The following is a 13,127-nucleotide window of genomic DNA, read 5'->3' on the forward strand; positions in this document are numbered from 1 at the left end:
TACCTGCTCAGGAGAGAGGAAATTGGGAATCATATCCGTGTAAGCCAGAAGTATAAAAGTTTAAGCAGGATTGCGATAGGTTAAAGATTTCTAATTGCCCTTGGTTATACGAGAACCTAGAAAAGCCTGGGGTTGTGAGATTGGACTTCCTAGAAGGCAACCATGTCATTTGACACAGTATTCCCTGATACCTTTGTAAGAGATGTGTTGGAGAAATAATCGGCCTAATCTAGAATAGTTGTTGCATGGTAGTAAACTGGTCACAGTTGTATGATAAGCACAGACAAATGCTGCCAACTGTCAAGAAGGGAAATTCCATGTTCTGGGATATTTTCCCCAGTACTCTTTACATGTGGCTCAACAGAAGATTTGGTTTTTCTTTTCTTTTTTTTTCTTTTCTTTTTTTTTTTAGTTTACTGTCATTAATATTTTTCTGGCATATTTATTTCATGGTCTCTTGTGACCTCTAGATTTCATATTTATGCAGACAGACCTAATCCTTATGTATATGCCAACCAGTCCATCCATCCATCCGTTGATCCATCTGTCTATCCATTCATCTCTCTCTGTGTATTTTCTCTTCTAATTTGTATCTGATTCCTTACGTTTACATTTATATTTACATATCTTTTTTGAATACAAAGTGTTTTAAGGTAGTATTACCCTTTTAAGAAGAGCAGTGATTCCGGGGCGGGGGGTTGTGGTGGGATGAATTGGGAGATTGGGATTGACATATATACACTAATACGTATAAAATAGATAACTAATAAGAACCTGTTGTATTAAAAAAAATAAAATGAAATTCAAAAAAATTAAAAAAATAAAAATGGATACAAATGAACTAACAAAACAGAAAAAAAGTAATTATGGATTTTCAAAAAAAATGTCAGATGTCAAAAAGAATTATTTTCTAATGTTTAACTGTTTCCACATTAAATTACTAATAAAGTGAATGTAAAAATTGTATTAAAAAAAAGCAGTGATTCCAGATGTTTTACCCAAGATCTTTTATTTTCTCCCCATGAATCTGTTTGTCAAGATGCTTACTCCTGAAGTGCATGTGTCAATAAAGTATGTTTATTTTTCCTTCCTGTCTTAATTGGGTGGGTGTAGTCATGTGAATTCTAAACTTTGGAAATATTGAAAGTAGTTTGCAGAGATCCCCGGTCTTGCCTTCTTGAGACCCTGAGCTCCTGAGCCTCCTGGTTGAGGAGGCAGCTCTCCTGGTCCTTCTGACATAAAATAACATGAAGAGTCACCTCAGCTGACAGCACAAGTGCACGTGAACCATGGAGCAGCATAGTGTGTTGGGGGGGGTAGTCCTGGCTTTCCCTCCACCCTTATTAGCCTTGTGACCTCAGGCAGGCTTTTGTCAGTACTCCCTTTCCTCACGTCTAAAATGGTACAGAGAACACCCATCTCACAAAATATTCACAGTAAGTGAGTTTAAGTTATTAAGTACTTGAAACAGTGCCTGGCACATAGTAGATACTGTGAAAGTATTCAGTGATAAAAGATCAGCATTCCTCTTTATAGAATTTTGAACTTCAAAATTTGTTTAGAGGGCTTCGCTAGTGGCGCAGTGGTTGAGAGTCCGCCTGCCGACGCAGGGGACATGGGTTCGTGCCCCGGTCTGGGAAGATCCCACATGCCGCGGAGCGGCTGGGCCCGTGAGCCATGGCCGCTGAGCCTGCGCGTCCGGAGCCTGTGCTCCGCAACGGGAGAGGCCACAACAGTGAGAGGCCCGCGTACCGCAAAAAAAAAAAAAAAAAAATTTGTTTGGAAATAATTTTAGTAAAATTGAGATCTAAACTGTTTAGTCAGTCTTTTAAAATATTTGTAGTATCAATATCATAGCTGGTTTTTCATGTGGGGCAGAGTTACATCAAGGAGAGCCATTGGTCATACTTCCAGCTCTGTTGAGTGTCTGCTGCAGGCATTTCTCACTGTCAGTCTTTGATGTGTCAGTTTTTGGCTGACGGGTGATTGTCCAGGTACTGGGAACTTGTCAGAGTCAAGTGCAGCCCCAAGTGCTCAGCATCAATAAAGCGTTCGCTTCTGCAACCTGGAGAACGTGACATGTCACTTCTCTTCATTTCAGTCGGTAAACTTGTCAATTAGCTGCATTTGAAAAGTGATTTTTGATTAGTGCAATCAGTAAACATGGAATCTTTTCCATGATTGCTACACTGATTAGGTAGATTGTCACTTGAGGAGCTATGGGTGAAGCCTTGGTTTCTGTGGCTGTAGAGCTCTAGAAAAGGGATATGTTTTTAAAGACCACAGGAAAAAATAAGCTGTCATTTTTTTTCTCTCTCTCTTGCTTGTAATTTGTGAAGTGCAATTCACTATCTCAGATTTTTTTTTCTCCTTCTCAAATGGATCTTCTTTTAGAGCCATACAAATGAATGATAATAAGTTTGTTTTACATTCTATTTCTCAGCCAGGAAATATTTCTGCTTTATGAACACTTAAGGGCCACATATATTGCTCAGAGTCACATGAAGAGATTTGTTTACAGGTAGCCTCGAAATTTGTCTTCAGTCCTTTTCTTCTTGGGTTGAAAGCAAGAGATATTTTAAAGTCTTAACACAATTTGCTTAGGTTTTTAACAAAAAACTATAGTTTTTGCATGTGCTGAGTTTGTTGTATGGAAAAAAAAAGTTGTCCTGGAGGTGAGAAATAGTGAAAGCAAAACAGAGTGGGCAGCACCTGGCATACCAGAATTGGTGGGGTAGGAGCTCTGGCTGTTTTTCTAGACATTTACAGGTATACAATTAGACTACTGAGAAGGGCTCCCCCTCTCCAAAAGCATTGACACTTAGTGAACATTACATTCCAATTCTACTTAGAAATACTGGTGTGCTTAATCTAGCACGCAGCGTATTTGGATCTAGTGAACATGTATTTCCTGATGGTGAGGACTTTCCGAACCTCCACTTAATACTGTTCCTGGGAGGAAATATACCAGCTTTTTCCCTGACTTTATTTTTCATAAAACATTAGGATAAACATTTCTGAAGGCTTTTCTTAATGTAAATGTGTTTTTTTATTATCTTCATTCAATTTTATATTTATTAGGGATCCTGTGTGGAAGCTTTTATTAGTACCATGGAGAGTGTGTTCTGTGATGACATCATATATAAAGAGACACCATGCAACCAGAATCATGGAATTAAGTTTTTATGTTAAAAAGAGGCATGTTTCCAGGGTGACCACAGTGATTCTGGGACATGTGAAGTACAGAGCTAGACAGGTGTCCAAATGAAATTTACTGTATTTCTTTTGACCTTTGCTATATTAGCTAGTTTTGTATAATAAGACACTAAAATATAATACTTCTGGGAACATTTTAACCAATTTTCACTGACCTAAGTTTTGTGCAGTATCTGAATAGTTATGGACTACAAGTTTAACACAGTAATCATCAGGAAAAGTGGCCAAAATGTTGGTTTTACTTTCGGTAGATTGCTTTCTCGTAACTCATTGAAAATCGTATAGTGTATTTTAAGTTTCTCTATAGAAGTAAACTGCACAGGTGGTTTGCTGTCTTGTAAGAATTTCTGGTTTTCCCTCCTCCGATTTAGATTTTCTGGTGGTGTACAGTCTGCATAGTGATTCAGAAGTTATTCTGGGCCTAGACTAGGGATCCTGGCCCTGTTTCCTGTGGATTGTGTGGCAATGAGCTTCCTGAGTTTCCATTCAGGCTCTGAATATCTAATGACCAACGGGAAACCTCCTCAGCATTGTTCTCAGTTTGACCGCTACTAATTTGGTTTTTAAGAGATAAAAGGGGGACTTAATGCAGATTGACTAGGGATGCCACCTTTCTTTCAGTTCAGAATGGAATTCTGCTTGGAAGTGATGGTGGTGTAGGCCTCGCGCGTGCACTGATCGTTGGGCCGGGGGCTGGGGTGGCTCCCCTGGGGTGGTTTGTCCATCTAGGAGGCTTTCTTTGGGCCAGTACCTCGACTGTGTTGCTTCCAGAGCAGCAACAGCTGGGTGTTTCATGCTGGAACCTTTGTGAGCAGCCAGGTGCTTTACTTGTTCCAGATTCTCCTTTGCAGGGGGTTTTAAAGCACAATTCTACTTTTCTTTCTTCTTTTCTCCGCCCCCCCCCGCCCCCAAGTAAACCCAGATTGCATTTTTTTGGTTGGTAACCAGAGATAAGCTTTCATTTCTTCTTTCCTTTAAGAAAGTAATTTCGAAAAGCATGTTTCTAGTTTGTGTTTCCATTAAAATGTGAGCCTGAATACATTATGGTAAGCCTTGTTGTCCTTGGGCCTTGGGAGTCTGGAGGAGGTTACTGTCCTCACGCGGAGACCTCATTAGACAACTCCTGGAACAGCTGTTTTAATTAGGTCACACTCAGACCCTGCCGGAAGGTGGCTGAGATGACTGAGACTGGGGACTGGAATGGTGGTTGGTTGATACCAACCTGCTGACTGTGCTGGGGGTGCCCTTCATCCCATTTACACAGAGGACCAGCAGCCACTTAACTATTCCTTGTAATTCGTTCGATGTTCCCAGCTTAGCTTCTGTTAGGGGAAGAGGTTTGACTCTCAGAAAACAATAGGGAAGTGGGCAGTCCCTTTATGAACATGTCTTCTGACCTGTGTTCGAGAGATTGTGTACTGTCTGCTTCATGTTAGCACAGCTAGGCAAGTCAGCGTTCTTTCCAGTTTACACATTTCGGGGGCAAATTTTAGGATTTCTATTAGAGTTACTATTCGTTCAGTTTGTATTTACGGATAAAACCAAAATACCATCGTTTTGCACAGCGTTTAAAATATAAACGTAAAACACATGTATAGCTTTATATACACAGATGGTGAGGGAGAGAGAAACGTGAGTTCAATGACCAGGGCTTCTAAAACTGTGTTTTGTTATCAAAGGAGAAATAATTTAACAGATTTACTGACCCTGTTGGTTTCATATCTTTTTACATTTCCAGGGTGTGTAATTATGCTAGTTATTTAATTTATATTCAGTCTCAACTTTTTTCAAGAATTTTTAATTATAATATATGTGGGTAGCTGAATAGTGATTACTTTTCAAAAAAAAAAAAAAAATCTCCTGTTCAACCCTTTCCTGTTTATCTTCCAGATATGAGGCCCCAGGATTCCTGGCGAGGTCCTCCTCCCCTTTTCCAGCAGCAAAGATTTGACAGGTAATATTAAAGCAAATACGACTTTTCAGTAACTTTTCACATCAGCATTTGAAGTTTGGGCTTCCTCTGTGGTATGAAATATACTTTCTTCCCTCTAAATGGTTTCTCTTGTGCCCTTTCTTTAGGAAAATAGATGGTTAATATGTTGAGGTAAAAGATTCATGCCTGTATACTTTTCTGCTTTTCTTGGTTCTTGGCCTTTATTTTATTGATGCTTTTGAGGTGCCCTGAAAAATGCAACACAGAGAGCTTAAAGTTGTATTAGGTTTTGGTCAGGCTAAACAAATTTCTTTTGAGAAGTGTTGTGCAGCTTAATGAGGCATAACTAATGGAGTTCCACTTTCATCATTTCTGTGCCGGCGGCGCAGCGTCAGCACAGACCAACCATTGATTCTTGCTGCAAACCTCTTGAAGTCCTAATCAGCTTCTTTGGTACAACTTTTTCAGGGCTGACAGGCCTATTGTAGTGCAGTGTCACTGTAGGTCAGTAGTTATTAGTTGCCACTGAAAACAGTTTCTTTAACTACTTAAGACTGAACTGAATTAAATGCAGAAGGGACTCAGAAGAGGATTATGGGATCTGCAGTCTAATAAGTACCACGGACGAGGAGGAATGTGACATGGTTTAATAACAAGGGATGTTTGACATGTGTTCTTTCATTGATAAGTTGTGCTCTCCGAAGTCAGGTGGTCTCTGCACGACAAGGCAGCCGGGCGTGTTATGAATGATTATATTAACATCTGAAGAATAATTTTTTAAGGGCAGCTTTAAAGTCTGTCGTCTCATGCTGGTCTTGCCAGCACCAGTAAATGCTAAGACGAGTTTAAGCCCCCACATAGTACGGCTTCCTTCTTTGCCTTCCCCAGTTCTGATCTGTTTTGTTTGCCTCTCTTCTGCCGTTTTAGCAGTCTGAGCTGTTCACATCTGAAATGAATGAAGTGTTGTTATTTGAACAGGGTTATAACCTCTACCCCCTTTAAGAAAGGTCTTTCTTTAGAGACTCCAAAACCTCATTTCATTATTTTCTTCAAGAAGATAAAAGAAATTATGTTATTTAATTGTTTATTAATAGTATCAGCTACTTGGTACAAGCTGCATTTTAATTTAAAATAACTGCTACTGCCTGTGTTTATGTTTTGTTTTCAGTATAAGTGCTCAAGGCACATGGTATGTACCACTTCAGCATCCTCAGAGTAGCACTGTTGTCAAACAGATTAAATGAGTGAGGGGTAAATTTTTTCTAAATTACATATTATCACATTCACGCTGATCTCATTTTAATAACTGTCTTTCTCCATTACGTTTGTCAAGTTTGCTCTTAAGATTTGGTTTCTCCACTTTGTTGCTTGCCTTTCTCGCATATTGTTAATAATCGCCAGTATTATCTGCTTAGGAAGTGCCAGCACTGTGCTAACATGCTTTTAGAAACGTGAATTCACTGTTCCTCTCGGCGACCCTTTGAAGTGGATGTTGTTATTTTTACAGATGAGGAAACTGAGGCACACAATTCAGTAGCTTATCTGAGGTCTCTCTTCCTCACCATCCTTTACTAGGAAACTTTTCACTCAAGCGAAACTCATCAGAAAACTGACTGTAAGCATCGCATTCCATAATATGCCACAGGGACTTCATAGAAGAAAAGGAGCCCCTTCCACCTCCAAGGCACCCTTTCTTCAGTCCTAAAGCTTTCCTTCCCTCTACACATTGTTTCCCTAAGATGATCACCTTGTGTCCTGACATCCATCGTTTTTTTTTGTTCTGCCCTAGCCAAGTTGGTATCTTCTGGACTGACTCTGTGAACCCAACAGATCTGGGACATATTTTGTGGATGTTTTTGGTTTAGTTTTAGTCAGAAACTAAAATCATGCTGTAGAGCGGAAGTTACGTGTGAGCGTAATATAATTCTTTCTTACGTCTTAAATCACGGTCATTTAAGACACACACCATTTATTCATAAAGAAAACAAAGTTTGAATTCAGCCTCCTAAACTTCTCTATTAGCCAGCCTCTTAGCAAATACAGTACATCACTCGTTTCTACAGCACGTGTCAGTCTAACCTTTCTGACCTTACAAGACATAGAGGAGAAAATACAAACTCATACTCACTTTGACTTTGCTGAGATGTCACAACTGGTAAGTAGAATTCTTCCTAGAACCAGGTTTTACTGATCATTAGTTCAGTACTTTTCCACTGCACAGTTTTGAGTGTTTGGTTGAAAACCCTATTAGAGAAGAAAATTTTGAGTGTACTTTTTTTTTTTTTAATAAACTACACTGTTTCTTGAATTAATTCCTACTTTGAAATAGTATATATAATTCATATATTCATTTCACTTAAAAATACACTGGGCGCATCCCTGCCCCCACCTTCTTCTCCCCACACAGAGACAACCTAGCGATCATTGTGTTGATGGTGAGTGAGGTCCAGCATGTGCCTCCTCCTCACCTGAGTTTCTGCCCTGTTGTCTGTGTTTTTGCCGGCGGAGCATTCTCTTTTCTGGCCGTATGCAAGGTTTTTTATCCATTTAGTTTTTAACTTAAATGGGTGCTAAGCTCAAAGCTGATTTGCCACATACACACACACAGACACACAAACACACAGACACACACAGACACACACACACACACACACACACACATACACATAAAGATACCCCAGTGGTAGTATGTAGTTATGTCACATTACCAGCTACTTTCCAGAGCAGTAATTTAGAAACTTAAGAATATTGTTGCCATTCACGATGCCAAATGCCTCAGTTAAGTTGCCTCAATCGATGGCTACTGATTTTTAAAAGTTAAAATGTGTCAGCCTCAGCGCTTCCATTCCAGATTTAAAATGTATTTTCCAGGGTAAATTTCAGTTTGTAAGTATTTGCAAACTAATATAATTAGTACAGTGTAGAAAAATGATAAACTTGTGTAAAATAAAGGCCTTTCTGCCACTTACAAGCAAAAAAGAGAGTAGTACATGTCCCTCTTACTTGCTCTTTCCATTTAATTTTAATTAAATTATTTTTATAAACATTATTTTTGTCAAAAACAGTTCAAGTAATCATTTCAAACAAAAAGGAGAACTTTGTGCTTTTAAATTGTGGCTTTGTTCCTAACCTATTTTTAAATCATAAAATAATGTAAAATTGCATTTATAATGTATTCTATCCATACCAGCAGATTTTCCTGAAACTCAGTTGAGTGAGTTTTAGCATTATAAAACTGTAAAGAAAAAATGATCACAGTTAATACAATGTGTGAGTGGCACTTAACGCAAGTGGGTTTTGCATGCTCAGTTTTGATGAGCCTCCTTGGTCACAGCACAAACCTCAACCCCTCAGTCCTGCAGAGGGTGGAAGAGACCATATGTTCTCTACATATGGAGCTGTTCTTGCTAAATAGATGAGGCCTTCTCACTAAAATATAGTTGTATTAATGAATCCAAAAAATAATTAAAAGCCCTGAATATATGCATATTCTTTCTGAGGTACAGAGTTTTCATTTTATTTTGACTCACAGAAAATTATATTATTAGAGTCCTGATTTCACCACGAACTGTGAAGAATAGCATTGGCCTTTCTAGAGTTCTTAAAAGAGCTGTTCTTAGAGCCATCACACAAAAATAATTATCTTTGGTGTTTGAAAAAAAACAAAACAAAACAGGCAAGCTCCAAGTGAAGGGAGGAGAGTGGGGGGTAGAGAGGATGGATTCAAGCTTGAATAGCTGTGAGAAGAATGCATTACCCAGTGAGCCCAGCTTTGGGCTTTTCCCCCTAAGACCTAGGAAGTGAAATTCATAAGCTATCAGTTATAGCTAATACCAGCTAGTCAGTGCTTTAGCAAATTTAAAGTTTGCTTATAATTCCTCCCAACATCTGTAATGGCCCCAAAGCTTCTAATGCTAAAATATACTGGAGAATTTTGCTACTGTTTATTCTTTGTAGTGACTGTTCTATAAACTGGAAGTTGAGGAAAATGCCTCAAGAAAGTTATGTCATACATGGTGATCGCTTTTAGAGGGTAATCTTTGCTACATTGTTGATGTGACAGTTTTAAATTGTTATGATTTAATACATCATACCTGTTGCTTTGTATCTGCAAAGTTAAAATAGGCACTTGAAGACAATTAAAACATTTCTTTTGACCATAATCTGGGCCAGCAAACTGGGTTATAATAGCTGTTGAATCTGTGTTCCCATGTAAACTGTACACCAAATGCCAGTCAGCCCATGCCAATTAGTGCTCACGTTGCTAGGTCACCGTGGTCAATTGAAAGCTGCATCAATAGAACTTGAAAAGGTTTCCTCCTGATCAGACCTTCTGACATATTGAGCAGAATAATGGATGGGAAAAAACAGCCAAGTCCCCTACCCTAGATTCAAAATACTCAGCAGTAAGAATTCATTTGCAGTGTGCAATTAACTAGAAAGAATGGACTCCAAGAACCAGCCTGGACATTTTTTAAAATAAAGCCTCATTCTCCTGTCTTGTACATGTTTACTCTTTGGATAGCATCTTATTATTATTATTATTTTTTTTTTTGCGGTACACGGGCCTCCCACTGTTGTGGCCTCTCCCGTTGCGGAGCACAGGCTCCGGACGCACAGGCTCAGCGGCCATGGCTCACGGGCCCAGCCGCTCCGCGGCATGTGGGATCTTCCCGGACCGGGGCATGAACCCGTGTCCCCTGCATTGGCCGGCGGACTCTCAACCACTGCGCCACCAGGGAAGCCCTGGATAGCATCTTAAAATGTAGCCAACTTGGTGATCTTGGGCCCAAAACTTTAAGTGACTAAAAAGGAAACTTGACAGTTGAAGGTGAACAAAATTTTTTTTAAGTCAGACCTTTCTGATTCAGTTGAGTTTAAACATCCTTTTAAATAAATGCTGATACTTCCTGAAACATGTTAAACAACACTCACTGTGAGGGACATAAAGGCCACTCTGATACTACATATCCCCTACGACAAATCCAGGCAGATTGGATTCTCCTCAGATTTGGAGATGATGATACCTGCCAGATTTTAGGCTTCTGACTTTTAATGCAAACATGATGCTTTTCCACAGAGGCGTTGGGGCCGAACCTCTGCTGCCATGGAACCGGATGCTCCAAACCCCAAACGCAGCCTTCCAGCCAAACCAGTACCAGATGCTCGCCGGGCCGGGCGGGTATGCACCCAGACGTGATGATCGCGGCGGGAGACAGGTGATGCAGCGGGGACTGTGGCATGGAAAGCTTACTGCTCACTTTGAATGGAACCATGCCTCTTGGGACTCCATGGTTTGGTTTGGTTTTGGTTTTGGTTTCCTTAAACATCTGTGGATAAGTTACTGATAGAGTAGCTCAGTCGAACTTGGATCCCTCATTAAAAATGTATACGGGGTGAGTATCTGCCTCACTAAATAGGTTATCCTTTGATGACGCTGAAGAATTTTCAGACCAAAAGCCCCTTTAATCACAGCAATCTGATATTTAGCACAAATATGGTCTGTCACCAAAACATGTTTATCCTTAGGGTATTGCTTTTTAGTTTCATAGAAACTAGATCTCTCAAAATAAATGGTAATGTTCTAGAAGCTGAAAGTCATATTTCACCTTTTCAGCTGTTATCTTTATTCCTCTTGGGAGTTTTCTGTCTTGATTCATCTGTTCTCTATCTTCATGGAAAGAAACCTTTCCTATCTAATTTCCCACTTTTTTTTTTAAACTAAATTTAAACAGCTATACATTGAGTGAGTATAGTAATTCCTAGACAAATTCAGTAAATGTAAGCTTTATTTCCTTCTCTTTATAGCATCCACTTTTAGCAACATTTAAGCCTGAGGTCTGTTTGCCTCAGTCTGTTTGTCCCCCAGCCATTTGACACCCTGGCCAGTATTTACATGCTCTTTAATCAAACTCTTGCCAGAGAACAGGATCTGAATGCAGTGATTCAGAGTGTGTGCTATTCCTGGAGTTGGCACCTGTGGTGATGTGAAGTGGTTTTTAAATTGCTTACCTGGTGTCGCCTACAGCCTTTTGCAGTGCTTCGAATATTAATTTTCTAACTCAGGTTCTTGCCATGTGTCCCTTTGTTCTGCCAGCTGAGAAAAATCTTCTGCCAGCTAAGAAAAATCTTTTCTTTCCACGCTTTTTTGGTGTATTCTTACAAGTCTCAGTTCACTTTACAAGAAAGTAATCATCTTGTCTTTTGAGAGAATTTTGTTACAGTTCTTTAGAATCAATTTGTAGAATATGACTTTGCATACTCTCAGCCCGAGATCTCTACAGATGCTATTGGTAGGTTCCATAGATTGAGACTATTTATGCTGCTAGTGTCGAGGGGACACTGGGCCACCTAAATGATGAATATTTTTGAAAGGAAGGCACACTTGCAACTAGAAGAAGTTCTGGAGGAAGTTTAGTCCAGTCACCTCATTTTTCCAAGTCAGGAGTCGAAAGCTTAACCCTCCTGCCTCTGGGTTGGGCAGCAGAGCTGGGGACGCCTGTGACTTCGGACCCCAGTTCAGCACCTCCCCTGCCTCCTTTAGGGGAGCCCGTCCCTTTAAAGGAGCTTTCTGCTGTTACACGAGGTAAAATTCTTATTCGCTTAGGAGATGCAAACTGGTTGTACATTATAATTCTTTTAGGACCTTTTGGAAATACATTTCTTTCTTAAGTCTTTTTTCTGTGGAGATTTTTTTTTTAATTAAATCAGAATTTTGAAGCGCTATTAAATTGTAGACGTTTATTGTTAAAAGCAGTAAAATTATGACTTCATTATATTTTTAGTGGAGTTTATACGACTAAACAAGTCCTTAGCCTACATTATGACCTTGAAGGACTACACATATTCATGTTATAATTTAAACTAGTGAAGCGCTCTGAGTGGCAACATGGGGAAGGGGGTCCATTTCAGAATCCTCCGTAGAAAGGGAATTGTGATGGGAGACACGTCACATTTACCTTCAGGTTGTACAGAAATGTTATTTGCAAGCATATTAGGAACTGTTATGAATATTGCCAGTAATTGATTATGTAATAACCTAATGTGGTACGCTATTATTTATAGCTAAACAAACAAAAAACCCTAAAATTAATAGTTCATTAGGCCTCAACTGATGCAGCAAGCGCCTGCCTTTGTTAAGCAAAACGACTTTCCTAGTATATAATACGTGTGTGTGAAGATGATGTGGGCACCTTACCACAGTGTGGCTTGAATTACGAGCTGGGGAGGGGGTGGTAGGGAGAATTGAGAATGACAAGTGTTTTACACAGGACACTTAACTATCCTTCATTTGTGTGCATTTTAAGGAATTTCTCAAGCGCTTGTTAAGGCTTGTTTGGTTAGTTATCAGTGATAGCATTTATGCTGATGTCCCACTTTGCATGCAGCTTTCTATGAAGCTGCAGACCAAAAGCACCAGTTTAAGGAGACCTTCCATGTGATATACCTGTAAGACATATTCACCTTCTTTATAGTGTGTTTTTCCACAGAGAAGTAAGATTAGTTTCTTTGCAGGAGTGTTAATCCAGAAGATAAACTCTCTCTTTTGCTCTTTTTTCAGGGATATCCCAGAGAAGGAAGGAAATACCCTTTGCCACCACCTTCAGGAAGATACAGTTGGAATTAGGCTTTTGTAAAGCTTTCCCAAATCCTTTCATCATTCTACAGTTTTATGCTATTTGTGGAAAGATTTCTTTCTCAAGTAGTAGTTTTTAATAAAACTACAGTACTTTGTGTATTTCTTTTAACTGTGTATATTTCTACTGATCTGATCTCACTGTTTTATGTTGCTTTCCAAAGATGTGTGTTGCATAATACAGTGGATCTGAATTTATTATTGCTTGTAAAACACATTTGATGGAACAGGAATACTGGTTTTTCATTATGTTCAAAAATCAAACCAGCTGTGGATTTCAAAACACAGTGGTATTCTAGATCATCTAAGATCCATGCTGATTTTTAATGCACAATTAGGTAT

General features: G+C 39.3%; 1 protein-coding gene across 5 annotated transcripts in view; it reads left to right on the forward strand.

The window, feature by feature from the left end:
• The window catches only part of XRN2 (5'-3' exoribonuclease 2), a 79,433-nt gene extending 66,531 nt beyond the window's left edge, over positions 1-12,902 (forward strand). For 4 of the 5 annotated variants that reach the window (XM_089896515.1, XM_089896516.1, XM_089896517.1 and 1 more), the window contains 3 exons: positions 5,107-5,170; positions 10,230-10,368; positions 12,711-12,902. In XM_089896515.1, coding sequence (XP_089752641.1) covers positions 5,107-5,170; positions 10,230-10,368; positions 12,711-12,776 — 269 coding nt within the window. In that variant the 3' untranslated portion in view covers positions 12,777-12,902. Of the gene's footprint in view, positions 1-1,039; positions 1,069-5,106; positions 5,171-10,229; positions 10,369-12,710 lie in introns of those variants that run through there. The other variant, XM_089896518.1, reaches the window with a different exon arrangement.
• The last annotated feature ends 225 nt before the right edge of the window (positions 12,903-13,127 follow it).

The sequence above is a fragment of the Delphinapterus leucas genome, chromosome 15 (genome assembly GCF_059928025.1).
Source record: "Delphinapterus leucas isolate spDelLeu-1000000601 "Yukka" chromosome 15, BTC_Dleu_Yukka2, whole genome shotgun sequence".
Lineage (NCBI taxonomy): Eukaryota > Metazoa > Chordata > Mammalia > Artiodactyla > Monodontidae > Delphinapterus > Delphinapterus leucas.